Below are 27,467 nucleotides of genomic sequence, written 5' to 3'. Positions count from 1 at the left end.
ACTAACGTCTAGCTGAATGTATCACGCTCATGTTTTCATGGATACACCCCTATGGTTACCAGGGACCTAGCAATACCAGCTAGGCATTCCTTGTCTGATCCGGAAACTAATTCGTGTTTTAGAAGTGCGAGGATTAGGCCGAAGTATTCAAAGCCTCGAATCTCCCAAACACTGCAGGTCGGCAAACATCGGAGTTGATACAGTAATCTAGACATCTAAGAGTAAACATGGGTGAGGAGAGGGCAGATACAGCAACAGTGTTATTAGGATTTATTTTTTCTCTCTCTGCACGATGTCAATTCATATCTTGTTATCTTTGTGACGAATTTGTTGGGTGAGGGCCATGTGTCAAATTATGTAACCGTAATATGATTCACCGTGTTGCACCGCCTGTCACCGAAGTTTTAGAAGAAAATTTCACTCCAAAGGTTTACCCAGGTAACATAATTTGATCTGCTGATGCCATGTCTTGGAAATCAACCAGCAGCGCCCTCTTTAACCTTCTTACCACTATCCTCACAAAATTTTCCTCCCACATGAAACTGCCGCTCTTATTATTTATCAACGAACAAGCAAACAAACAAACAAATTAAAAAAATAGAATTGAGTGCCTGCTCATACTTACAAATTAAGTTTGGACAAATCAACTGTTTTTTTATCGGGGGAATCTAATCAAAAGGAACACAGAGAAACTGGTGCACAGCAGTTCGAAACTGCTGAAGTTGGTGCAGTGGGCATAGGTCTTCGGATTATGTGCCTTTGGGAAATAAAGCACAACTTTTTCAAAATTCTCCGTGAGCGAGAATGGAGGTGGACAATTCGAATGGCAGTCTCTGCATGTTTTATGATGCGACAGTGCCCATTTCATGTAGGAAAGGGCGGTGATTTCCTGAGCAGATGTACAGGTCTCGTTCGTGGGTGGGTGGGGGGTCACCCTGTACATCGCCCGCCCCTTAACCCAAACCATGCTGAATCCAACGAGCATATGCATGATTTCAGTGGTTCCTAGGGGGTTAGGGTTAATGGCACAAATTGAAACATTATCTATGTGCATCCGACCCCTGCTCGAGTCCACGTCTCACCGTGTGTATTCCATAATACAACAAGAGTTTTACCGAAAAAACTGACTTAATTTAGCGCATAGTACATGGTACTTAATCTGTGAAGCCATAAACCGGGCCCTTTGCAACCAGCTCGGTCGAAACTCGGTCAGATATCAGCACCTCCAATCGACACAAAAAGCCCAGCGCACGTGCCCCGCGCGCTCCCCCAATTACCCGCTGCAGGAAACAGTCGAACTTCCATCGAGATGTCATCTGCCTTATCTAATTAATTTGTGATATCCCCAGTTCGTGTGCCTTCCTTTTATTCAAGTCAAAAAAACATTGCTGCCGGCTAATAGTTGCTCCTGATGGGGGAAAATGCCATTGAGGTTGACCGATATGCCCAATGTGTCAGGTGTGGGTTTTTGTGTTGCAATTTTAAATCATTTTGCTGACTTCTTATTGCCGAACTAAATCAGTGAATGATTACCTAAGCATACCTGATAGGCTAACATGACCCTTTCTAATATTACAAGTTATTGGCACGAGACCTTGCTAAGCAGAATTTCTGGGCTGAGCGAATATCGGAACGAGAGCCATTTACGAACATTGAGCAGTATACATGTATCTATGTCATGTCTTTAATATTATTGGGGCAGCAAAGGTTACCTTATTTTGTTTTTGCAAAGTAGGCCTATATCCGTTTAAAATGCTTTGCGCATGTTGACAACAGGAACAGCAGAACTTGAATCACCAAATCGTAAGTCGAGGATTTCAACCCTATAAGAGTGAAGTGTTATTAAGCAAATGGTTGAAAAAATATACGAATGCCATGCGTAGAGTCATTAAGTTGTGTTTGGTCGTGGGGGGAGTGAACCTGTCAGAAATCACTGGAAATCCAGGGTCAAGTTGAGGGCACGGAAGAAGGAAAGAGGCACACGTTGATGACATTATTAAATATTTGGTATTTGATGACACATTTTAAAACATTTGTCATGAATGCACCGCTCCATTCTACCAGATCTCTATCATTTTCGTCAAGTCATTTTCAGTGACCATGACCGACATAATGCCCCTTCACAACCCCGGCTTCGTTGCAACCCTATATCCACACGAGCATAATGGCGGGGCTATTTAAAAGGTTGTTGTTGCAATAGTTGGAGCCATTTTCACTCAATAGTGTTCAATACAGGGACCCTGATAGGATCCCAGAGACTTTGGAGTGGTCTCGTTACCGGGTCCCGAGCAACGCTGGGCCCTGGAGAGGCACCGCCGCGCGCTCGTTCCATCGGCCCGGTCTCCAAGCACTCCACACCGGCCCGTGTTTGCGCTCCCTGATGGGGCCAGATAACACCGCGCCCGTCATTCACACTGCTATCGCCCCAGATAAATCAGCCCCATCACATAGGCAAACTAATTGCCATTTATTTTCTAATTTTCCTGTTGACTTAAGAAATTTGGGCGATAGCCTTTGCCCACCCTCTGCGAAGCCTCGGCGCTTAAAAAAAATGTACACAAAAATACAGTTGAGTCACTTGAGTGACGCTTTTTGTGCCGTGTACAAGGACCGTGGCTCGCCAGGCGCGGTACGCCGGGACAGCCGTTACTATGTCCCGTTACAAAACAGGTCTTCTAAAAGGATCGATAGGGCCGGTCTACATCGTTAGGTCAAACTGGCATCAGGGCTATAATGGTTGACTTCGCGACACTACCAACATTTCTCAAATATGACCTCGAGGTGACAATAACTTCTACCTCCTCCCGAGTGCGGGTGCGGAGCAACGTGTATCAACCACGGCAGCGCGCCGTTCCCATCGGCTTTTAATAAGAGACCGCCGACAAGAAAAGGGGGGAGAAAAAAAGAAAACATGAACGCCCTCCCTCAGATCTCGCACCGCCTCCAACAATCGAGGGCTCGCCCTGAATGGAGAGCAAATTTGCCCCAGGATTTATTTTTAAAAAAAATATCCTCTTGGGACAAGTGTTGACTCGTCAACTTGGTTGAAGAGTTCACGGGAGACCGTTTAACTCACAAACAAACAGAATAAGCTCCAACACCCCTAAACGTTTCGAAAACAGCCGCGCAATCGTCAAACGATCCTCTGAAATCGGAGTCATCTGGTCAAGCATGTCGCAATCACGAGCCCGACAGAATCCGAACAAGGGGAATCGATTTCAAGTTATGATTAACATCAAGACAGCCAGGTTTCACTCGACATGGAATATGATCTGTTATGGATCGTTAATCCTCAAACTGTTCTTTAGATCACAAAAGTGCGTCTATTTTATGGAGGTATCTTTAGTTTATAGGACTGAAAATTCACCTCTTCTCGTTAACATTTTTATTTTGATATCTGTGATGATAACAGAAAGGCCCACCAACAAAAATGTATTGCAGACGATTCAAGAATCCCACTGGACCTAACAGAGCTTCAACTGATCAGCTCTCCTGAAATCTACATTGAAGGTCTTCTTCGAGACGCTTTTTGGAAGTATGATATCATGTTCGGTTTTATATTTTCTCAGCATCCAAATCAGTGTGTTGGTACGGAAAGATTCCTTAAGTGTGGATTTTGTTCCTAATTTTTCGAGAACAAATATAATCTCTACATGAGGTCAAGTGGAAGTGTTTAAAGGTGCATGTAAAAATACTTTCATCGAAAGATGGTGTAGACAGTTTTATTCCCCAAATGATTAAGACGGATCAATGACGAATGTCACTTTGAAAGTCTTGTCATGGTCATCAGATCTAAATGACAATGTAGCCAGTTCACAGCACAAGCCATTGGCGGTCATGTTTTTACCCGGCAGGGCAACGATGCCAACCAGTGAAAAACACCATCAACTATGACACTATTATGGAAGCGCTCTTCGTTAAATGGTTACCCCGGATCATAACTAAATTATCAACAAAGGTGGGGGGTGGGGAGTCACACTCCATGGACGGACAAGGGAGGTTGGACCGTGTACGGAAACCGCACACTGGGAACAGTTGTCAGTAGTAACGCGCAGCATCCCTATACACGACATCTACTGCGCTTGCTCAGTCCGTCTCGCTCCACCGCGCCTTTTTTTTCCCGTCGTCACCGGCGGAAAACCATCGCTCTGTAGCCGTGATAAGCGAGAAGCCGGGGGCGGGGAGGGAGGAGCCCGGATAATTGATAGCCCACCAAGCTCATCTCATATTAAATCTTTTTCCCCTTCCTGAAAAAAAAAACATCGAAAGCCTGTACCCAAAACGGAACGCGGCTATGCAGGTGGATTTTTGAGTCGGTGAACTCAAAATACCCCAATGCGCATCATTCTATCTTGCCATATATAGATTTCATTTCAAGTGATATTTGTAGCATGTAGGCATGCAGGAGGGATTTTTGGTCAACAGTCAATAAAAACTGAAGTTGCCGTGCTCGCGAGGAATGATAACGGTGGCCGTGTTGGAGTGAGCGGCTTCCACGGGGGGTCAACTTGCGCCGAAAGGTCAGCAGGGGATATAACGACGCCCGCTACTGACGAAATTGTGAGAGAAAGAAATACTACACGGACATGCGTATCCATCATAACACCCCAAGCGCTTATCTACTGCAGAATATAAAGTGGCGGCTGGGAGATACTCATTATAACTAAAGGGGGCTTTCGTCGCGGTGATAGATTTTCTTCCAATACTGAGAACGATCTTTTGGATATTCCTGACTGACTGGACGGGCCGCAGGCTTTTTAATTTTTTTTTTACTGCCGTCCACTTCTCTTCCTTCGGTTCTGCGAGACTGACCGCGCCACAGAGCGGGGTACACCGAGGGCAAAGTGTGCTGGCGGCCCCGGCAATGCTCAGTCAACAGTGCGGCGGGGACGACTACGGTATCCACAGCCAGCCACCGCGCGGCACCCTGCCTGGGCCAACAGCGGGGATGTCCCCGTACGCTCGGCCGACCCGGCAGCACCCACCGCAACAGCATGCCGGACTCCGGTCCACCGGCTCCTCCAAGATCGACCCAAGGTATTCACTATCAGCACGGCCGCGGCTTGGCCAACACTACTCCCTAAGCTTGTCGTTATCCGCACTTTAATGTCAATTGAAACCCATTAGGGGCAGCGCTATGTAAAAGAAAATTTGGGCACAAGTGCAACACGCGACGCATAATATGCAAAACAGTCCTTTGAAAACAGAGCGTGCCGAAAATCCCGAGTTTAGTCGTGACACGTTCTCGATCTAATCACCCTTCTCTGTCACGACACCCCCCTGCCTTCATACCACCAGCATCACACTCCTTATAACAAGAGTTCGTTTCCTTCATTAGCGGCACTTCATAGCCACACGCCGGTTTAAACTAAACGAAAAAGAAAACCGCCCTTGTGTTCTTATTCCTCTGTGCCTCACCTGTAATGTTTGTCGCCTCTCTTTCTCATTTATTTTCCAATGTTGGCGATGTTTCTTGTGCGCTGGGCTAATTTGTTCGTCGGACCATTTCGTGGACGGATCCATTACGCGACGAAAGTAGTTTCAAGTCCAAGCGCTACCGGGACAAGCTGCGAGAGCAGATCAAGGCGTTGGAGAATCTCCTGCCCATCGACAAGGCCACGCTGCACCGCAAACTGGACAGTCAGACGGTCTTCAGACTGGTCATCTCTTACTTCAGGACGAAAGTCTTCTTTCAGGGTAAGCAGTTTTATCCTCATTCTTTCTTCAAAAACAGTCTTTCGAACATCGTTTTACCGGTAAACAGACACGTTTTCTTGAGATGACAGCCCCCCCCCGAATAGAGGTTGATGAATAGGCCTAGGCCTACAAGGTAAAATTAACATATGTTTCACCAGTGCAATTGTAAACTGAATTCTATTTGCAAGTGGACGATAACTAAGGTTAAACACATAGTTGTAATTTGGACGGATAGTTCGCATCAATTCAGTCTAACTGAATATAACGACATTCATTTAAAATTGCCAGCCTCAGCAATCTAGGATACATTTAGTTGTCAGGTGTCCGGATACTGTTGATTTATACAAAAGAGAAAGGCAACAGGTAAAGAACATGTGTATCCTCAGAAGCTCAGCTTGAGATGGAAATGTCACAATCTACACGAAAGTTCAGATTAAATTGACTTTGCAAGTTGGGACATCTCTGTTACACGTAGAACAACCCGCGGTTAGACGTGCGTGCGCTGTGCACTTGTCAAAAAATTATTTGCTTAAAAATTGTGAGGGTCAATTGCTTTGCAGATATCTCGGCGCTTACTGATTCACCAGATTTCCTGGATTATTATCAAGTTCCGGGGTCGTCCTCTTTGTATTAAACTGGGTCCAAGGGAATGGGTCAGCATTCGCTAAAGGACAAAAAAATCACAGTTACTCTCGGAATCTACTGAAGTTTTTGGTAATCACACTACATGAATACATGAATAGTCCCACAAATGAAATCGGAATAGTCTTGTGTGACCTCCTTGTCAGTTGATCTAAACAACGACAGACAGTCCAAACCGATGCGACGAGATAGTGAGTCATTGTTCTGGAAAAAGTGACACGATGCATGAGTTAAATACCTATGTGTTGAGATGTCAGATATACGTATCCGTTAATACGATTATTTCACACTTCGTCACATTTCTATTACATGTTCAAAAATTTCCAAAGCCTACATTTGGCAACTCGTAGCTATTTAGTCCCTTAAAGTGTAACCAGGAAAGTTATCCAAAACATCTCTGACTGGATCTGAACACCATAGCTGCCCCCTTTTCCAAGGAGGGAAAAACGAACAAAAAAGTACCCATCTTCCGAGAGAGTCCTGTTTGTAAAATACCCCTCCCCCAATCATATATACATTATGCACAATGTACTGTGCGAACACGAACTGAACGCTAAAAGTTGGATTAAACGCAAATGGATGTTCATTAAAACGGCTGATGACAAGAACTGTAGAGGAAAGCTACTGTGCTTACATTAGTTTATTTTTGGTTGATAAAATGTTATCAACATTTTTAAATGCAATGCGATGGAAAATGTGGGCGGCGTTTCCGGTTTAAGCATGTCGGTGAACTCAGTTTACATCGTTAATGGTTCTTTAACATTACTATAATGCCCATAGGGAGTACATCTGTACGATGTAATAGCCACACCAAGATGCAGTTGCCGTACTTGCGACGTGGCATACATGACGCACGTGCAGGGAAGACGATTTGAAAGACTGTGAGAGTGACATTGGTGGACTCATCAGTCACTTTTTCGGGTTTTGAGAGAGGACAAAATCCGGCGAATAATATCTGAGCCCATTTTCTTCGTCTGTCCTTTGATACCAGAGATCACAAGCAATTAAGGTGCCGGCCCGGCTGGGTATCCTTCATGCGTCCGTGCGTTTGGACCGGCCTTGTGCTTACTGATGTGGAGGCGGATTGAGAGAGGGCCTATTTGCTTGGGCGCATTCTGTAATCCCCCCAAATCTGTTCAGCCATATATGGAAAAATGATCCAGACCTACAAAAGCTTGGGTGTGCGCACACTATCGCCAAACAATTTCAGGACAGCGATAATCAACGCTGGGAAAGGTTTTAGACCAAAGTGGTACAAGGGGTCCGATTGGGGCTTGGCCCTACTGTTGAGCAGCAGATCTTAAAATGTAAGTGACAGCTCTCTTCCAAAAACCTACGGTGACCTAAATTAAACTTAACACTTACGGGTTAAAAGTAGTTCTCTGCCAGTGTATACGATGAGACTTTAATGCTCCTTGTTCTTACAGGCTTTGTGGACGTGCACACTGATGCAATCCGCTGCCTCGTTTTGGGAAACATTCGTCAGACACAGTGAAACAAGTTCCACAAGCACGGATGTGATAATGACGATGTTTTCATTAGTCTGAGAATCCACTCTGTTGCCAATCACGCACGTTCTTAGCATCAAAACAATCTCGGTCGGAAAAGTTGGGGTCGGGTCTGAGCGGCGCCTCCTGTTTGGTTTTTGGAGAACATATCCTTAAACCGGTCAATTGCTTTAAATCGTCTCTGAAAGGGCTCCAAAGTTTCCACGCGCATTACAAAGATGTGAATATGGCAACGTCACTTGTACTGCTCGGTTTGAGAAGAGTGTTTTGTGGTCATTACCTTCTACTTTTACGACAGAGTCAGACAGTCTGTAAATCCTTCCCTTGTGATGTCATTCTTGATTGCATCTGATCCAAGTAATTGGTACCGTGGAAGCTTCTACGTGAGTTTTGTATTGTTTTAGTTAGTCATCAAAGCGCCATACATCCATACTACTAATCTACTTAATTGCATCTGAGAAACAGGCGAAGTTTCTGACGTGACCGCGCGGTCAGTGTGCCCCGACTGTCTCGTGGAGGGGGAAAACGCCTCGTCTAATTTTTTCCCCTCAATCTAGAGTCAATTCATACTTTAATGCGTGAAGCTCAGTTCCCACTGTACGGGCCTGCGTAAGCTTGCAAACCGTCGTTTGAAAAAATTTGAGTTGCAGCTCAACAAGTCGGTTTTTTTCTCAACTAGTCTCTTGTCAATTGCACACGGAACTCTAAGCAAATTCAGCGCAAGATTTTACCCGAATCGGCGCTTGAGGTATAATTTTATACAAGTTACTCATCCGAATAGCGTGACCCAATATCTTAAACTAACTCTTTATATTGTACGTGTCTTGATGTAAATTTGCTTGCGTCGGTCTTAATCAGACATTTCTTAATATGGACCAAATCGTATGGACTGTGCAATTTGAATTCAATTCATGAATTTCCAGCGGCGGCTCTGGTATTGTGTATTCCTCCCTCGCTCGAGTCTGACAGTGATGCAACTGTACTTCCCGCGTCAATCAATCATATTAAATCGATACTTATAGTACCAGTGGGATTCATTAAATGGACCCAAACAGTGCATTGTCGAACTTGAGTTGTCACCGACGGCCTGTGGTGAAAGCACAGACGGGAGGAGAATAGACCTGAACTAGTCCATGCAAACCGATGTGATTTGCAGACTGCCGTGGAATATTAAATTACAACTACAAGACATGATGCATCGCTGCCGTCTCTACGCGCGGTTAATCATTGCCGGGGTCAGCTTGTTTGGAGCCTACCACTTGAGTAATTAAAAGGCAAACAAACAGACATAATTACTACAGCGACTATCGATATAAAGGGGGCCGTAGACTGGTTCGGTCGGGCCGCATGCGAGAGAGTCGGGATAGTGCGCCTGAAATCAGATTGTTACAACGACGGGGAAATGTATTAATCGTTTTGGAAACCTGGCAATGTTTACAATAATGGTGATGATTGAGTAAACAAGTTGCGTTAGACATAATGGGCCTATATCAGTGTAATACGTATAATGATAACGTGTGTCATTGGAACGCATGTGCTGCCGTCAAGCGAACGGTGCTGTTACCCCTGTTCGTCAGGTTCCATAAAATGTTTTCGGTAAAATATTCTCCTCCCTGTGGAGAATACATCAGCCAGATACTGACACAGCAACCGACTCTACTCTCACAGGTGGCAGTGCGCTCTGTGTTCAGGGGGGGGGGCAGAGGGTTACACGTCATGGCGCCACCACTTGGACTCGAACCCGCGATTCCTGGAAATCGCAGTCTTCTTTTTAAAAAAAATGCTGCTTGTTTTTCACACTACTTTACTTAACCTGGGAAATTCAGAATCCCACGCGAGCAGACTATGAGCCCCGTGTTACTTTGGTCTGAGCCCAAACCACGGACGTATATAAAAAAAACCTGGACTTGCAACGCCTTTGTATGAAAAAGAAGCCAACCAGCGGCCATTTTACCGAGCCGAATACAAAGGCGTGGGTTGGCTCCCTACTATTGACGTCAGGAAGAACAAAGGCGGGCATTAAGGGCATTACCAGGAAAGCTTTGTATTCGGCTCGGTAAAATGGCTGCGAGTGGATTCAATGACTCTATAAGCTGATTAAGGGCATTGCGAGTCCAGATTTTATTATACACGTCCGTGGCCCAAACTAGCTCGCCATCATTACACTTATTTCTAGGAAAACAAGTTAATGAATGTGTGACCAGACCCACTGAATCAGCGAGTGTACTTTTGTTGACTAACAATCAGTTGACTAACAATCGACGCAACCTTTTGTAGGCATTAGCAGCTTTAAGTTGGCGGTGAACTGAGCTTCGCGTGCAAACAACTCCACGGATTACCGGTACATAAGTCAACAGAACTTTTAATGTCATAACTGGTATTACTGAGAAAGAAATTAAAAAACAAATCGAAAAAAAGGGCCATTGAAATAAAATGCAAACAAGTGGAAAGCAGTGGTTTCGACTGTCTGCGTTTGGCGCACGTAGTTTCGAACTTACGAGCGCTGCGTAATTGCCTCTGCACTTTTAAGTTGGAGAGGAAAATATAGCTTGTTTTGAAAAGAAGGATAAGGGCTCCTGGGCGAACGGGTGAGTAATTTAGAGTTGCATTCCCCAACAGTTCACTACCCTTCTTCAAACGAATGAAACATCCAGAACTTACGAGGGCGACTTAGGGTTTTCGTGGGGGGAGGGTCGATTCGTGATTGGCGCATGGCTACTCGTTTTTGTGCATTTCTCCCGGTCGGGAAAGTGCACCGAGCGTGCGTGGGCAGGAGTCGCAGTCGAAGGCTGTCACATTTAGGGACACTTCAGATTGCCAATTTCGAGTGGAGGAAAAGTTCGATTTTTAAATTGGAATCGTGGGGCCCAGGGCAGGTAAGTGGGCATGCGCGCGCTCAGGTTGATAATTGAAACGGGAAAGAGCTCATTTCTTACTTTATGAATTTAATGTTGCTTATTGTGCAGGTTTCATAGGCTCTATGTAGTGCAATGCCTTTATACATACATTGCACATTTCAAGTCCCTCACGTTGCTTATTCTCGCATAACGGTGCTTTAAATGATTCGATTTCGACCATTCCGTTGCATTACACCACATTGATTTGATTACCGTGTTTCTGTTCCTCACTTTGTGGCACTACTTCGTGTTGCCTTGCGTTATTTCTGTTTCATTCTTTTAAAAATGCTTTATTTCACTGGTCGTTTTGTTGACGACGCTTTCTGAAAGCACGGCACGGTTGTGTCGTACTTTCGCGGTTCTGGTTTTCCTCCATTGTTGGTTGCGGAGTCTTGCTTCACGTTTTGCAGACATTTCCGTCGCTTTTTTGTGTGTCCTTTTTGATTCCTGTTGCGTGTTGTTCATTTGCTATGACTCTACCAGCTTGTCTGTAGCCTCGATTTGCCCGTCTCTTCCGAAGTGGCAAATCGAGTTCGGGGTCCAAAGCCATCAGTCACAGTGGCAGTCCTGGCCCGTGTTTGCCCAGCGTCGCCCCGGGAGGAAACGCGGCGGAAGGCCGTTAAGCACCGCACGGTCGTCGGTGTCCGAATGGACTCCCGACGCCGTGCCGCTTATACATACAGAAAAAAAGCTGGCACAGACAAAGCTACACAGCTCTTGCCTTGTATAAACTGTGATATATATATAGATGACTCTCGAAGGAGCTATGAGGAAATGTCGTGTGTGCTTACGGCTTGCAATCTTATACGATGGACACATATCACAGAGCGCAGTCCAACGCAAGACCTAATCCATCATGCCGATTCCCGACTTTTGTATAGTCTTGTTGGACAGCTGGACGGTTGCCATAGTGACAGTTGTGAGACGGGCATGTAGATGAGGGATGCAGTGAGACTTCACGCCAACCTGTCTTTTTCTGGAATCTCTTGGGCCTACTTAAGCCCAAGATATTTCAAGGGAAGCCCTTTGAAAAAAACTCGATTGTCTCCTTGTTACACGATATGACACAGAATATAATCCATCGGGGGGATGGTGAATGGGGCTAATGGCCTATTATTGTTGACCGAGAGAATTAATTTGACTTAGTGGGGCATTTTCGTGGTCAAGTGAAATGCAGGGATTTGAAATCCAAATACTAATTGTTTAGTCACGACTGCCATCGCCCCATCGGAAAAAAAACGGAGGAGGGTAGTGGGGATACGGTGATTGCTCGTTTATAATTCCCCCCCCCCATCCCCGCTAAAAAATATCCACAGTTCGTTTGCTTTGAATAGTACCCTTCCCGCCTTGATGTATCAATCGCATCTTTGCGAAAACCAATATGCAAGCGCGATGCCTTCGCGAGATAGCCGGGGCATTCCACAATAACCTCCGGCTCTCTTTGCTATATCAAAAAATATGAAAAAGCGAAGAGAAGTCTCGCGAAGGGTTCTTTATGCTCCGTCGTTGGATTGCTCTGTATTACTGATCCGAGGTCCGATGGCTATTCGCGATAAGTCTCGTCCTGTCACAGCGCCCGGAGACGAGGTTTTATAGGAGAAAGAGAGATAGGGAGTGAAGGCATACCCGTTGATTGGTGGATGTTTGGATTTGCTGGGTGAACTTTCAACACCGTCCACCGCGGTGTGCGTTTATTTGACTTCTCCCAGCGTCGAAGTCATCCTGGCGAGCCGCGCAGCCTGGCCTTCCGGGGCCCGGAGCATGCCCCGGACCGAGGCTATATAGCGAGGCCGAGGCCGGTCCGTAACGGCCGGCCCAAGCCCAAACTCCGGCGGTGCGCCTTGGCGTGATGACGCACTTCCTGTAAGCAGCCTTTGATGCTGCGACTAGCGTCGCTCCTTGCCCTGCGGGATACCAGCCACGAGTCCACCCCCTCTCTCCTGTATATAATACCCTCCCTGAAAAGCCACACAAAAATCAAGAGAAGAGAGACGGAAAAAAAGGTCCCGCGAGATTCTAATGTTGAATCGCATCGTTTGCATCGTCGCGCTGCCTGGCGGCGTGACCAACGCACGGCGAGTGATTCTTAAACAATACTGTTGGACGCAGGAAAAAGCGGGGGAACTAATCACTAATATCTATACCCTGCCCAGGACTCGGGTAGATATCAGATAAAGAAATCACCCCCGGCGTAGGATGGAACATCAATATAGGCAACAAATTTCATCAACCACCCGGCGGCTGAACCGCCATTCTGCACAATGGGACCAGCGATAAAGGGCATTATACCTCAATAATGTGCCGCCGCGGGGTGGTACCCGGCCAATATTAATCGCGCATTTGATTTCCAAGGGATTTGCTTGACATCCCAGCTACAGTGGTTGACTTACGAGCTTCCTGAAAGTTCACCAGAAGCTAGAAATCTTATTCAGGTTTGATACTTGAATTCTAGATTTTTTCTCCGAAAATTGAAATATTAGCGAAAGAAAAATTGCTGGGAAACATTCAAACGTTTTGCCATATAGATTTGCAGATCGAAGCGTTTGGGGTTTATAGAAATAAATGAATTAAGCGACAGCAAACAGTTCCAAAGAGCCGAGGACATTTTGTCAATTAAACTTCATTTTTGAAATTTGGGTGCCGCCCCTATCCACATTGCTTTAAGTTCTGTGTGGGTCAAGTTACCCTGCCACACTTTTTATGCTTGGCTCTCTCAATAACGTATACTCCAACCAGTTCATCCTGGCAAAAGCTGTCAAAGACCGCGTGTTCAGAGATCGAGGTGATTCCGCACTTCAATCCGCTCCCCTCGTCCTGTGTGTAATGTTGGGATTAAATCCCCCCGATTGTGTTTGCCCGTGCTATCGCCGCGATCCGGAAACACATCGATTTGTACAGTGATTCTAATTGACAGCCAGACTGTCAAAGACAATTGTATGACGGATTAAAAAAGTTCAGTATCATTTTCTTGTCTGCTGGTCAATAATAACTCTGGATATTTCACATCGGTTTACGTACTTCTCTCGGGCCTCGTGCGGTAAGAAACTATCGCTTATAACCAATGTGTTCCTAGGCGTGACACCGTGACAAAGGTTTAGGTGATGTAATTAATGTATAGTAAAATTGGAAAGAAAGGACCATTGCATATCCAGATGCCAGGTCGGGGATCCTTCGTACTGAGTTGGTGATCTATTTCTTTGTGGATGTGTACAAAACACGGAGTCTTAAAATATCTTCAGATGGCGCCAGGCACGAAGAGTGACTTTCTGAATTGATTTTTTTCAATAGGTGCGAAGGCTTTCCTGGATTTCCAAAATGCAAATGAAATTCCCCTTTTTACAGCTGAAGTATCCTATATTTATATTTTTTTCTTTTGAAGTTAACTTTTTCTTCAACTCTCCAGTTTGTGTGCAGTGCACTCTGAAATGGACGTTAAAGTTGCCCCACGACTGCCAAAACCGTGAATGTCCCCACATTTGCCTAAACTCTATCCTCAAGATGGCCCATTTACAGTACGGGCGTTTCACAAAAGTGCGCCACCAAGAGATTGCAACGCGTTGACCAATCACAATGCGCGAAATTTGTCGACCCAATGTGCGTTCGGAGAGGGTCGACAAATTTCGAGCGCTGTGATTGGCCAACGCGTTGCAAACTCATGGTGGCGCACAATTGTGAATCGCCCCTATTGTCTACTATATTAAACCTGCTCAATATTTCTACATCAACGTTGCTTTACCTTGAAGGTTCCATATCAGGCCTTAAGAATGCCCAAGTGTCGCGTCTTTGATTAACATTTGATCTCGTTTTCTGCGTCTCCTCGTCGATTCCTTAGCCTGCCTTTGGCACCATTTGACGGCGTCGCACTTTCCCTGTTGGCCCGCTCCACCCCAAATGCGCCGCCTACAGACCTTGTCCTGTACACCATGCACAAATATTTGGACATCGTGAAGCGTATGGGTCTGAAAAATCGCGCTTCTCTCCGGTAATTTGTCGCTATTTGTTTATGGTTATTAATAGGTGTCAACAGTGCTGCAATACATACGCACACATACTGTCAGCTCTTGTTTGGTAGGCGGCGGGAACAGGATCTTAAAGCGGAACCAGTCTTGGCTGTTCGGCCCAACTGGATTGGTATTTGTCATATGGTAATTTGGTGATCTTAACTTGTAACACAGTGTCAACATGTTACCCTTGCGGTTGTAGACGCATACTGAAGCTAAGAATGAACAGAATAAACAGAAAGAAAATTATTTCTAGTGTGCTGTTAGAGAGATTTAAACTCTATATTTTTGAAACATTTCAGTTACCTTTTGAGATCTATTCTGTGGATAAACGATCTAATTTATGGTCACAACCATGTAACATCGCCTCTGAGTATATGTGTTGTTCAAAGGAAAACTGGTCAACCTTAGAATCGTCAACGAGATTGTATGTTGGAGTCCCACCCGAGCAAGCTTGTCGGCCTATTTCGCAACAAGTATAGCCAAAAACACTGAGCACAATATTGGTTTAGGTCGCCTTAGCCTGGGAAAATCCTACATCTTTCCTACGAATGTCTCGTCAAAAGTAATGGTCAACTGTTGCGAAACAACATCAAGTCAAGTTTGACTGGAGTCCAAGGAAAGTGTCACTTCACAGCTTCCACAGAGTTCTTTGTGTGAAATTATTACAAGCCAAAGTAAATTCAAGGATTGAAAGAAAAATCACGGCTTCTGAAATCTCACTGCAAGTTAGTTTACGAGTTGGACGACTCACGAGAACTCGCGGCTTACGCGTTCCTACATGCGCCAAAACGTACGAAGTCAACAGGCGAATTCTGTCTCGACCAACTCCAAGGTCCAACTAGCTACCACCGTTGAACTTGTCAACTTGCGGACGAGAAAGCAGAGAGAGAATAAAGATTGGATACAAATCGGTGCTGAGGCGCCAAGATTAAGGCCTCGTCTTGTCTCATCCCCGACTTACATGCGGTCACAATATTGCCCCATTAGGGTGTGCGGGCACGCGCGTGCCGCGCGACCCGTGATGAGTCTGTCTCTCGCCTCGTCACATTTCTAATATTCGCGCGCCTGACCCTTATAGGGTCGGCCCATTGCCGGACCAAAACCACATTATATCAAGACTCCCTGAGACCCCGAGGGGCCCAACTGCATAATTAATTGGATAATGGTTATTAACCAAATTACGGGGCCGGCATTGCATGTAGAGCACGGCACACCCTTGAGCGGATTACTGCATGCATGCATGGTGCACGACTGGCCGAGTGACTGGTCCCTAAGTCCGTCCTTGGGAATTTTGTGAGTGTTTAGAGATTCAAGACTTGACTGATCGCGTACGCTTGGCCATTCCTTCCTCCATGGCTGACCAACTCCAATTATATTGACGAAATTGGCATTTTGAATTTTTTTTTACCGATCCACAACTTCTCCTAGTGCCATTTTAGAATCTGTAAGCCTGGGTTCGTCTACAAGATCAAGCAAAATGTTCATGTTGGCTTCTGTATGTTGACCTTTTTTTCGTGTGTGTGACGAAACGTACATGTGTAAGTTAATACGATTATACAAAGCTCAGCTCGCTCAGAGATCATTTTTTTGAGGAGTCACGCGCTAGGTTTGGGCAGTGTTCAGTGAACAGTAGACTTGCGTGACCCTAAGCGACACCTTTTGAATAGAAAATAAACGCTTCTGAAAGTGACAGTGAACTGTGGGGATTTTCTCGCTCAAAAACATGTATCCACCCGGCACATGCATGTGGATAATTCGTCCAGTTCTCGTGCGCTCAACGATGTAGCAGGAACGCGCGATATTGCCCTGTTCCATTAGGGGCATTAAAAACAGCAGGTTAAATTTACCTAAAGTTTTCAAATTATCTGGTTTACGACAAATTAAAAGCTCTGCTTGTACTTAATGGCTTCCCCCAGTTCAAGTCCTTCGATATGCTTTAACTTCATCAGCAGAGTCCGACTCCTTAAATTGTTTTTAGATTTAATATCTCCCGTTTTACCAGCTTCAAACATACTTTTTATTTACTTAGATATGTACACTTAATTCAAGCCAACTCGTTTTTATTAGCTACTAAATGTATAAGATACAAAGAAAATAGATAGTGACAAAAATGAAATAAAGAATAATATAAAATCAAATAAAACTTCACTGATTTTGATGGTAATGAGACCGGAAGTGGCGAGGATAAATGAGAGACACGATGTCATACTTTTTCCACGATAGGAAGAATGTGATTGGTTGGCTAACGTATGACTTTCGATAACTTTGTTCTTAAAGGAGCCTTGCAGTTGGTTCCTGCATATATTCGTCGCTGGAGTAGCCATGGCAACGTTTGAAAAGTGTACAATCGTGAGAAGCCTGAACGTCATAGGAGACGCTTTGACTTAAGTCATCGCACGTTTTTAACGATTTTCCCATTTGACTTTGATTTGACTTTTTCTTAAGCTAGTGGCTTTTAATTGGAAGTTTTACTGTCCCGATCTAACCACCCTGGATCTGGTCTTCTGCCCCTTGAATTCCCCGCACGAAATCCAATAAAAGCGTGGCGGCTTATAAAGGTGCAATTAATGACTGGCAATTAGCCGGGAATGGAGACGCGGGAGCGAGGGAGGGGTCTGGGAGCTCGTCAGAACATGGAGCACTGGCTGGCCTTGGGAATTCGTCCGCCTACATCCGCCAGACAATTTTCTCTTTCTCCTTCTTTGGTTGAAGTCGCCAATTAAAATGCCATTGGTGCCCCCTAAATGAGTGAGACGAGGACGCGCCGAAGTGATCGTGTCTGTCGTCGCGTGATGCCGACCGAGAGCACAAAATCTCCTCTGATTTTTCAATTCTAGCCTTGTTTTCGCCCCCTTTTTTTGGGGGGGGGTGCTTGCCATCCTTTGTCATTGTTTAAACGAGGTTCCTCTTCTTTCGTAGATCCCCACCGAGAATCACGGGCGCGACCCCCCCGCTAAAGATGCTCGTGGGCAGTCCATAGCACGTGGCCCACAAAAAATCAATGGCGACGGTGCGATTGGGAAATCGACCGTGCAAAGCCAGATCAGCTGGCCGTTGTCTTTCCACTCTCTTCCCTCCAACAAGAAGACGACAGCCAGCATCTTTGGAGGGACCTTTAATTGAAATCTATGCGGTGCATGAAAAAATTAATGATAATTCGCAATCAAACGAGCGACATTTTGCGCGCGGACTTATAGACGACGAGCTTATAGCGGAAGGGAATATATCACGTGCGCGTGGCTCCTCAAATGGCTCACCAAAGATTAAAGGAAACTTGTGGTTGTCTTTTTTTTTGCAGTCGGGAGGGGGAGGGGGGAGAAAAGATTCAATAATTCGTATTTTTGAAATCGATTCGTGTGTGTTTTCATTTTTTGTCGAGGCTGAGAGTCTCTCTGGCTTCGCCAAAAGAGCGGGGCCAGTCAGGCAGAAAGACGGTTGGATGAACATCACGCGCTTGGTCTATATTTGAGTGACTCGCGCCAACGGTGCTGGGCTACCGGACCGGACGCGGGCGGATCTGCAAGCACGGGCGAAATGACGGCACCGCACGGCAGGAGCAGGAAGCGATAACCGCCCGTCCAAACACACCTCTACTCACCCGATCAACAACAGCCGACCAAAATAAAAAAAAGGCAAATAAGAAGTGGCCGGATAACGTGGAATCAAGGACGGACAAAAAAATGTCGATTGAGCCCTCTAAATCAGTGGCCGCCCAAAGTGGCAGTAATGACAACACGGGGCGACTGTTCTCCCGCTGACTTGTTGACAATCAAAACCAAATACTAATCGTTCTTATATTAATCTATCGACAAAGTCATCCACAGGTGTAGCCGCGCTTTATGGAGTTGAGGGTAAACATTCTGTTGTCAAACCTCCTTTATAAATCTCACGTCCTTTGTTTGAGCCAATAGACTTAGAACTTTGACATAATTAACCCAAATCTACGATGTCGTCGATACCTTAAGTGCAGTTCTTATTAAATCTTCTTTTCCCGATATGTGTAAACACGACGTCTATATACTGAGTTCCCTTTTGACTGTCAAAAAAAAAACATCTTGAAGAACGATATTATTCGTATCTGTATGAGACAAAAAATCCAATAAGCCTGCAGGAACAAAAAGAATGTATAGCTATATACTGACATGAGCCTTATGTAATTTTAAGCGTGAAGTCGTGGGGTTTGTGTATGGCTTACCATTTTGAGGACGTTTGCACCATTGTGAATTCATTTTCCGGCAATATATGAGTGCAGAGGGCCAACCGCAGTATGTGTACAGGGGCGGACCCGGGGAATTTTTCCGGAGGGGGATTCAGGCTTGAGATTTTGTTTATAATGACTCATTTTTGCAGACGAACGGAACGATAATTAAACATTACATGGCAAACATTGTTTACAATGGTATTAGTGCACTTACTTTGGTTATTGTTATTATTTTTTCCGCATTTGTTCTTTTAGTTTTCTTTCTTTCTTTTTTTTTCGAGCGAGGGGAGGGGATCGACCCCCTAACCCCCCTGGATCCGCGCCTGATGTATTTGAATTTACATGGCGCAAAATGTCATCCGTACAATTATGTCACGTGTGGTTTGCTGTCTCTACATTAAACGTAGGATATTTCAAAGAAACAGAGTAGAGAGAGATCGTGGTATGACGGTTCGCCGGTGGAATTAATGGTAATAATAAAGCAAAAATAAAAGCCTCCACAAAGTTCCCAAAGTACTCCATTCTCGGCGAGGCTGACGATCGCGTCTGACCGGGGAATTCGTCCCGAGTGTCCCCTGGGGCTACATCGGTTCCACTCGCTTTGATACAGTGCCGCCGCAACCGTTGGCGGAGGGGGAAACATTAACGCGCTAAAAGCCCTGCTCCCTACGTGACCTTAAGAGGGACTGCCTAATACCGGCCAATATTACGATATTTCCTCTCTTCGCGAGCCGCCGTGCATTCTCAGCTTCAGTTTAGGTGAAGATTTTGCCATATCCACAACACCATTATCACCGTGTCCTTTTAGTCGCTTTCCCTAAGAGTGACCCAGTTTTGAAGACGAAGTGTGCTCGAACAACAAAAATATCCCTTTTTATGATGAGCGTATCTTATATTGAAAAAGCAAAAGCGAAGTCGGTTTTCGGCGCGTTGATGCAAACAAGTCAATTTTAAAGAAAATCCAAGTGATAGAACAAAGACGTCCTTTGAAGAACGTTGTTTAATCCACAGATCCGGCGTCGGTTTCACAGAGCCACCATTAGCATTCTTTTCTCTCCGGCTGAGCAACAAACCGGAAGTCTGTCAAAAGAAGGGTAGAGTGGTGTTTCGGCTGGTACCATACTGCAACTAAGCAAGGCCCTTTCCGTGCAAAGCAAAGTGTAGGCCCCCATGTCCGAGCTATGGCTAAGATTGCTAGCAAGCACCCGCATTATACGCAGCTGGCGAAGTCCTAGACCCAGCATTAGGGCATGCCATTGGCACGCGGCCAAAATATCAAATGTAGTTTCAAATGCAAAAAAATATGAGCTTATTCAATTTCAACAATTTCCCTTTTCATCCTTGACCGAACTGTTACTCCGGGGAAACTTGTTACATGCAGTGGTGCAACAAGGCATGGAAGGGTGATATATCTGAGGGGACACCCGGGGGATGCAAGCAATTGTTTTTGTGAAAGCAAATTCACCGAGACGTGTACACGCTGTGAACATTTCTAGATTTCAAACGGAGGCACCCAGAGGGGGGGTGCACACTTTCTGTGGGGGTCACGTGCCACTGTGCCCCCTGTTGCTGCGCCACTGGTTACATGATTTAACAGAGTGTTTGAAGTTAATTCTCCAAAACATCACACTTCTTTCCCGATTGTGATAAGAGTATGGACACATTCATTACACTTTTTTGTGGGTTTAAACCACGCGGAGCGCACTGTCTCGTTACAGAGAAAGTGCAACTAACACGCACTGAGACCGTCCAAAGCTGACGCACTGAGACCGTCCAAAGCTGCCGAGGTGTCACATTGAAACTACGGATCGAACAGGGGAAAATTGACATCTGTCCATCCTGAGGTGTCAAAATGCACAGCGGGATTTTTTTCCCGTCTGGAGTGCTTGCACAAACAAAATATTGAACCGGCACGATGGCAGTTTCTGGTGAATGGTTTTCGTTTAAGGGGAAAATGGAAGTAAGCATGGCGCGGGTAAACTGCACTTGCCCGCACGTCTGTTATTGACTGTTCATTTATGCACGCACTTGGATACGTATTTTGGAATCGAGCGCACAGGTGACACCAAAATCAACCTCCTGCTCAAAGCCCTCTTCAGTCTCGGCTGGTAGTAGTATGCGTCGAATGGCCTGGAAACGTGGTTACACTATAACGTCCACGTGGACTGGAAAGTCGGCCCTTTACACCGCAAGCATACGTTTCTTTGAAAAACGAAGAGGGATTTGAATTTAAAAATAACCGGAGTGCACTGGGTAGTTTCAAAAATATCAACTTTGTAGAAAATGTATCCTGACAATTTGACGGGGTTCTTTCCTCCAGAAGTCATGTCGAGTGTACAGACTTTTACCAATTCAGAATTTCACTGCGTTCCCTAGAAAACCTAAAATCAATCTGAAAACATGAATATTTATAAGCAAGAAATTCAACTTCTAACTTCCCAGTCAACGAATTGATCAGTGGAAATGTGGTGTGCTAAATTAATTGTATTTCTATTTTCATTTATTTATAACAGTTTGTAGACATTATATTATAAAGTCGATAATTAGAGACTATCCTTAAAATTGCCAGAGTATCCGTTATTAGCCTCACTTCATTACAAAATAACGTGGCGTTTATTTAACAGAAAACGTATCAATTACAGAATCAGTCGTCTAATACAGAGATAACTGAAGCAGACAAACAAATTTGAACAAGAACACGTTGAACTGGTTTGAGCCGATCAAGGAGGTTTCAAAAGCAGAATAATCGATTTTTTCGAAATTGTTTCATTTTAAAAATGAGAACTGGTGTAGAGTTTGCTATAATTATTGTCCAAATTGAAAGCGTTCCTTATTTGTTGCTCGTCATATATGCTGTCGTCCTACCGTGTCCAAACAGGCAATACTTGAGAAATATGGAAGGGCTGCCTAGCACCGTGATAAGAATATTGACAAGAATATAATATAAAATCAGTGCTCTGAAATAAGTAATTGCATTACTTGAGCCTGTATTTGTGCACCTATTCTAAGTGTCTGTATTAAACACAAATGTCCCCGATACGATATGCAACTCGCAGTGAACTTGTTGAATGCAGAAACTGGGAAATGTGCGGATGGCCCCTCAAAGGATGAGGCCTGTTTTAATCGAAGCTTATATTTTGAAAGACAGAAAGAACACACCGGATGCCTGATGAAGCTGACATTGCCTTGAATGTTACCCCACACGCGCTCGATAAAAATTAATGTTGCCTTGTTTGACTCCAGATTATTATCTGCGAATTCTCGCAGTGATAAGGTTGCTGTCACAAAAGGGTTAAAATTACAAGTGAGGTTGGGCCAAAATGTCGATTACGAAAGGAACATGTGATACCACATTTTTCTTTCCAAAAAAAGGCGAGTTTGTATAGCAGCAACAAACTACATGAACAAAACAAACAGGCCGAAAAGGCTGTGCTCGGGCGCTTGCTTTCTAAATATTTAGCCGTTATTCGAGTCGTCGGAGTGGAGTCGGCAATCGCCCCGTCCGTTGATTCATTAACGGCCATTTTATTTTGCGCCACAGTTCCATCGCGCCGCGGCCTGATGATCTCGCCATCGTCAGGGATGATCAAGAGAAAATGCTCCCGAGACCTCTTAAAGGAAATGTGATTATGGATAAATACATGTAATGGACGGGCGAATATTGTAAAGCGGTGATCAATTCTCCCTCCTCGCAAGTTGTCTGTTTTTTTTTTCTTCTGTCGTTCTCTGTCCTCCGCTCTGGACCGTGCCGCGCGCTGCGTCGTTATAGTTCCCGCTGCGGAACCCCCTAACGATCTGTGATGTTGTGCCGGGGCCCAGGCGCGGTCTAATCTGCCCGACCGTAGATGGATGCCGTGCCACGCCGGGCCCTGTCACTTCTCATACCGGGCTCGCTCCGTTAGCGGCCCCGCGCGCTGCTTCCACCCGCATTAGCGATTCCACGACACATTAGGCATGGAAGACAAGACGAGGACCCACCAGGAAATGAGGGCTTTTAAGATCTTACGGTCTCTGATTGCTAAAGATGTCGCTCGCGTCAGCTCATTAAACGCCTTCCTCCGACTAGCCAGCGACGGCCGGGTAGAGGGAGAGAAGGCGGAATCATAAAGCAGAGTAGAAGAAAAAATGGAGCCAAAAAAAAAAAAAGAAAAAAAAAAGCGTACAAAGAAATTGAGAATGATGATAACATGTAATGCCCATAAATCAGCGAATTTAGCATTCAGTCAGTAGTCCCTACCCCCCCCAAATATGTGTCACAGAACCATGTACATATCAGACCTACATATCGGGCACGACAGACAAAACAGTAATCATGCAACGACAGGTGATGTTTTGAAGCTTATTTGGAGACCCAAATGATCGTGAGAATTTAAGAATGGCAAAGATTGCACCGACAGTCTACTAAAATATATGTGAATTCACTTACAAGTGGGAATTTTATGTCAATGAGATGTCCAATGCTCAGCGTGATTCAAACTTATTCGCGAAAAAAATCGGCAAGCTGTGTAAGATATGTATCTGCAACTTTAAGCTATTTCTTCAGTTCCTATTTAAGGAAACTTAAAACAATAAAAATTTCACAATGTAAAAAGAGACGAAAATTCTTGTATATGCATTCATACTTGAACATTAGGCCCTACTGTAAAGTCTTGAATGAGACCATTCTGGATCCAGTTTTTAATTGGCCCGTATAAGAAACGCGCATAATCGCCGCCCGAAGAAACATCCAGTCATGAAGACGGAAAAAGCTTTACCAATGAACTCGAACTGCCAGTCAGGCTACACACAATTAACAGCCATTAAGTTGAAGGACAGACGAAAGACTAGTGTCTGTCTTTTTTTCTCCTCACGTGCCCCTAGTGTTCGTGCCCGAGGACCCATAGATAAGACCGGCGCGTTTGATCGTCCATTGGACCGTCCAAGTGGACGACACCAACCCTTGGTCGGTGTCCACTGCTCGTTGCTCCGACCATGGTCCGTCTGTAATGGGCCGTAAACAAGAGCGCTGAGTCACCCCATGTAAAGCCTGTATTTGGCACGACAGCTTCAGAACCTTTATAAGAATTACATTCCACTGATAAATTACCCACTGTGTACTACTATAATGATGCAAATGTTTCATCTTTCACCTCCCAGTCATTTGGCAGACCGGCTGTCTTTGACTCGCACTGTCTGGCAACATTGCAGTGCATGCATGTGTAACAGATAGAAAAACTGGCGTATTTTCCCGCGTTTACCTCGATTCGCCACGATTGTGCACTGCGGGATTCGTGTGCTATTGATACTTTCTGGTGTAAGCGCCAAGACTATATGAAAATTCTGGTTTGCGCAAAAGCTGGATTGCCCTACGAATGTGACCCCCAACCTCGCGCGTGCCTGTGTCATGCCATCGAGTTGTCACTTCGTGAGACAGGCGCAGAATGATCAAGATGTCCGTTTTTCACTGCAGCGGAATTTAGGCCTAATTGTTGCTCTTGTCTTTTTTATTCACTTATAAAACTGCATGTAGTCATGCAGCCTGCGTTTATCAATGATGAAACAATGTGAAAATGGCGATCATCATTGTGTCAACTGACGATTTGTATAAAAATAATCTCAGTGACCTTTATTACAGTTATGATGGTGACAGTTTGAGTAAAACATTTGCCTAGGAAGGTAGACACTTGGGAAATCCAACTTTGGGTAAAATATTGGCTTGATTTCAACAGGTTTGCGGAGCGGAGCTCTTGTACGAAGAGAAGTCCAGAATATTGACAGACTAGCTTTTCTAAGAAAATGAGCTTAGGCCTATCTGCTTGGGAAAACGAGCACATTTGGAAAGGAACAGCGGGTTGGGTTGGAGCAAGCCGAGTGTGTGTGTCCCGAGCGACTCATAACATCCAAGACAAAGGAATCTGTCTTTATCCTCGCGTGGTTTCTCACTGTATTCCCCAGCATGAATTTCCGTCACCTTGATAGATGTTCGGCACGTTGGAAATACAAGACAGAAGTGTTTTATGGACATACTTCATTCTCTCTTATTAAATCTGACAGGCAACTCGGAGAGGATGGCCTTCCGTTTTGGCGGCGTTCGTGCAGGAAAACTTGGCGCGGAGCAGTGCACAGCTAGTTTCGACACAGCCAAACAATCGCGACACCTTAATGTTTTTTTTTTCTCTCTCTCCTAGCTGTCTTGGTGGGTGCTTGTCCCGTGCTGGAGAGAGCCAATTATCTTATACCACAGAGCGAAGTAGCAGGGAGGGAGTCGGGGGGAACGATACATCACTCTCTAGAGAGGGGATGTGAATCGACGGTGTTTGCACTGAAATCCGTCACTACAGGTTCGGTCCGCGCGCGCGCGCGCTCGCACACCAATAACAAACGAGTGCGCAACTCGAGGACTCGTTGGGGGGAGAAGGGAGAGGGGTGTGTTATTTTCTATCATTCAACGGCTAGTCTCGAGAGGGCCTCCTTGGTCAAAACGAAATCAACAAGAAGGTGGCACCCCGAAGTGCTGACCGAACACGAAACACTCCAGAGCCGCGCGAATTATTAGGCCAATTTGGGCAATCCGGAAGTGGGCGCTTCTGCCCTTGGAACACACGGTGATGGATAGGCGTCGGGTTCGGCAGACAGACCCCTTCACGTGATGGATGGCGCTGCGCTCCCCAAAGTCGCAAGTTCTAACATTTTTTTCCCTCGGCCACGTGTTCGACACTAAACCCTTTCAATAATTAGGATACTGAAAGTTTGTTTTACCAAAGAGAGCGGGGCATGACGCCCGACTAGACTTCAAGTATCAAAATAACAGAAAACAGTAAAGTTTGAGAGCAAATCTAAAGCCATTTTTGTCTGGTCTCAATCGAAAGTTTGTTCTTTTTAATTATCATGATGAAGAACCATTCTACTAGCATGGTTCAAAAACTTTCTTTATGCGTCATGCTTTTAGAACATGTAGACTTCGTGTGCCTTTTTAAAATAAAAAATATGCCTTTTTGTAAAGTTCAGGTTGAATCCGTTTGCAAGTTCGCTTTATCTCTAATCCCGGAGCTGTAAACGCATAGACCTTTTCTACTGAAGTCTGCCACCTTGGCTTCTTCCCGTACAGTTGAATGTTCCCGGTAGCGAACCCTTGGATGCTATCCCATAGTCAGTGACCTGCAGCAAAAAGGCTGCATCGGAGTCCATTGTCTAGAGCTAGGCCTAGGTCCCTGCCCCATTGGAAAAACGCGGGGACCCGCTGACAAAAGACGAAGCCGTAGCTCTGGAAACCCGTTTAGGACACGACAAAAAGAAAAAAGGAGCAGGCAGTCTGGCCACGTACCAGAACCTCGCCATCAAAACACAAGACGGACACGCGGTGCAATTCAGACTAGTGCATTGCCATTGATCGTTACCAAAATGCCAAAAGGATGATCGGAGCAACTGTGCATGGGTAGAGTGAGGTCTGGCTCCCCGCTGGAGCCTACTGGATTTGGGGGCATTTCAAATCACCTGTATCTGATGAATTTTTTAAAATAAAAGAGTAAATGCATCTTCAGGAGGAGGACGAGAGCATTAGGAGATTGTTACAGGGAGACGTATTACGTTGTTTCAAACACAAACTGTTCGAGGAAACAGCCATTCTTCGTTACGGTTCCAAAATTTAGCAAAAGAGATACACAAGCAATCATTAAATGCTTCGTAAATAAATAATCCAGCGCCCGATCAACAAGGAGCGTGCGAACGACGGCACTTGAGAACAGAAGTTGGCCCCCGGTCGGTAGTGTCCAGATGTCGGCCGGCTCGAATGCTCGCCCTACTGGTGCGCTGGGGCAACTCCCGCGGTCCAACGTACTTCTCCCATACATGTATATGCACAGGGTATCGATTGCCTCCGTGCGCCAACGGGCCGGTTGTGACTGGCGACAGCAGGCGGTCTTGGTCGGTCGTTGTACCGCCGCTTCTGTGGTCGAGAAGGGTGCATCTTTGAAAGTGAAAACAGCTGAATTGTGCAGAGCGCCAAACAGTGTTTTGGCGTCATGAATGTCTCCCAGGCGTGTGATTCAATGAAATTTGAAACTGTGTGGTTCTGTCGTTTCGTCATACCTTGTTTTTGTAAGAATGTCGATTTGAACTTGAGGTGAATATGAAAAAACAACAAACAAACCAACAAACAAACAAACAAGAAAAAAGAAAGAAAGAAAGAAAAAACTCCCTAGCAAAAAAATAAGGCTGATATAAGATCGAATCAGATAGTATTATGAAAGCTTCAAAAAGGCAAAACATTTCCAACCTGGTGAAGATGTGTTATTACTGTAAATTTTCTCGGCATAGGAAAAGTAACTCTCCAGTATGAGTTTGTGCAGTTTATCTTTCTTGTGTCGAGATGAATTTTTGGACGATAATAGTTTGACATTGATTGACAACCATGCCGAATAGTTTGTGAGTAATCTCAACCTCCTTTAGGAGTATTATTTGAATGAGTTAGATATGCAGGAGTGGAAACTGCTTTTGCTCGAACTTTGATTATTTTAGAAGGCTTTCACTGGTTCGAAGC

The 27,467-nt window shown here is 45.1% G+C and overlaps 1 protein-coding gene across 3 annotated transcripts in view; it reads left to right on the top strand.

The window, feature by feature from the left end:
- Positions 1 to 4,300: 4,300 nt before the first annotated feature.
- The window catches only part of LOC110977116 (uncharacterized), a 49,514-nt gene continuing 26,347 nt past the window's right edge, over positions 4,301 to 27,467 (top strand). Inside the window, exons 1-2 of one of the 3 annotated variants that reach the window (XM_022230955.2) lie at positions 4,301 to 5,037; positions 5,537 to 5,697. In XM_022230955.2, coding sequence (XP_022086647.2) covers positions 4,865 to 5,037; positions 5,537 to 5,697 — 334 coding nt within the window. In that variant the 5' untranslated portion in view covers positions 4,301 to 4,864. The remainder of the gene's footprint in view (positions 5,038 to 5,536; positions 5,698 to 27,467) is intronic. The other 2 variants (XM_087144938.1, XM_022230956.2) reach the window with 2 other exon arrangements.

This window comes from Acanthaster planci, linkage group LG13 (genome assembly GCF_054643075.1).
Source record: "Acanthaster planci isolate LZ-2023a linkage group LG13, COTS_SCS, whole genome shotgun sequence".
In the NCBI taxonomy this organism is placed as follows: domain Eukaryota; kingdom Metazoa; phylum Echinodermata; class Asteroidea; order Valvatida; family Acanthasteridae; genus Acanthaster; species Acanthaster planci.
This window is presented reverse-complemented; position numbering and strand designations above follow the sequence as displayed.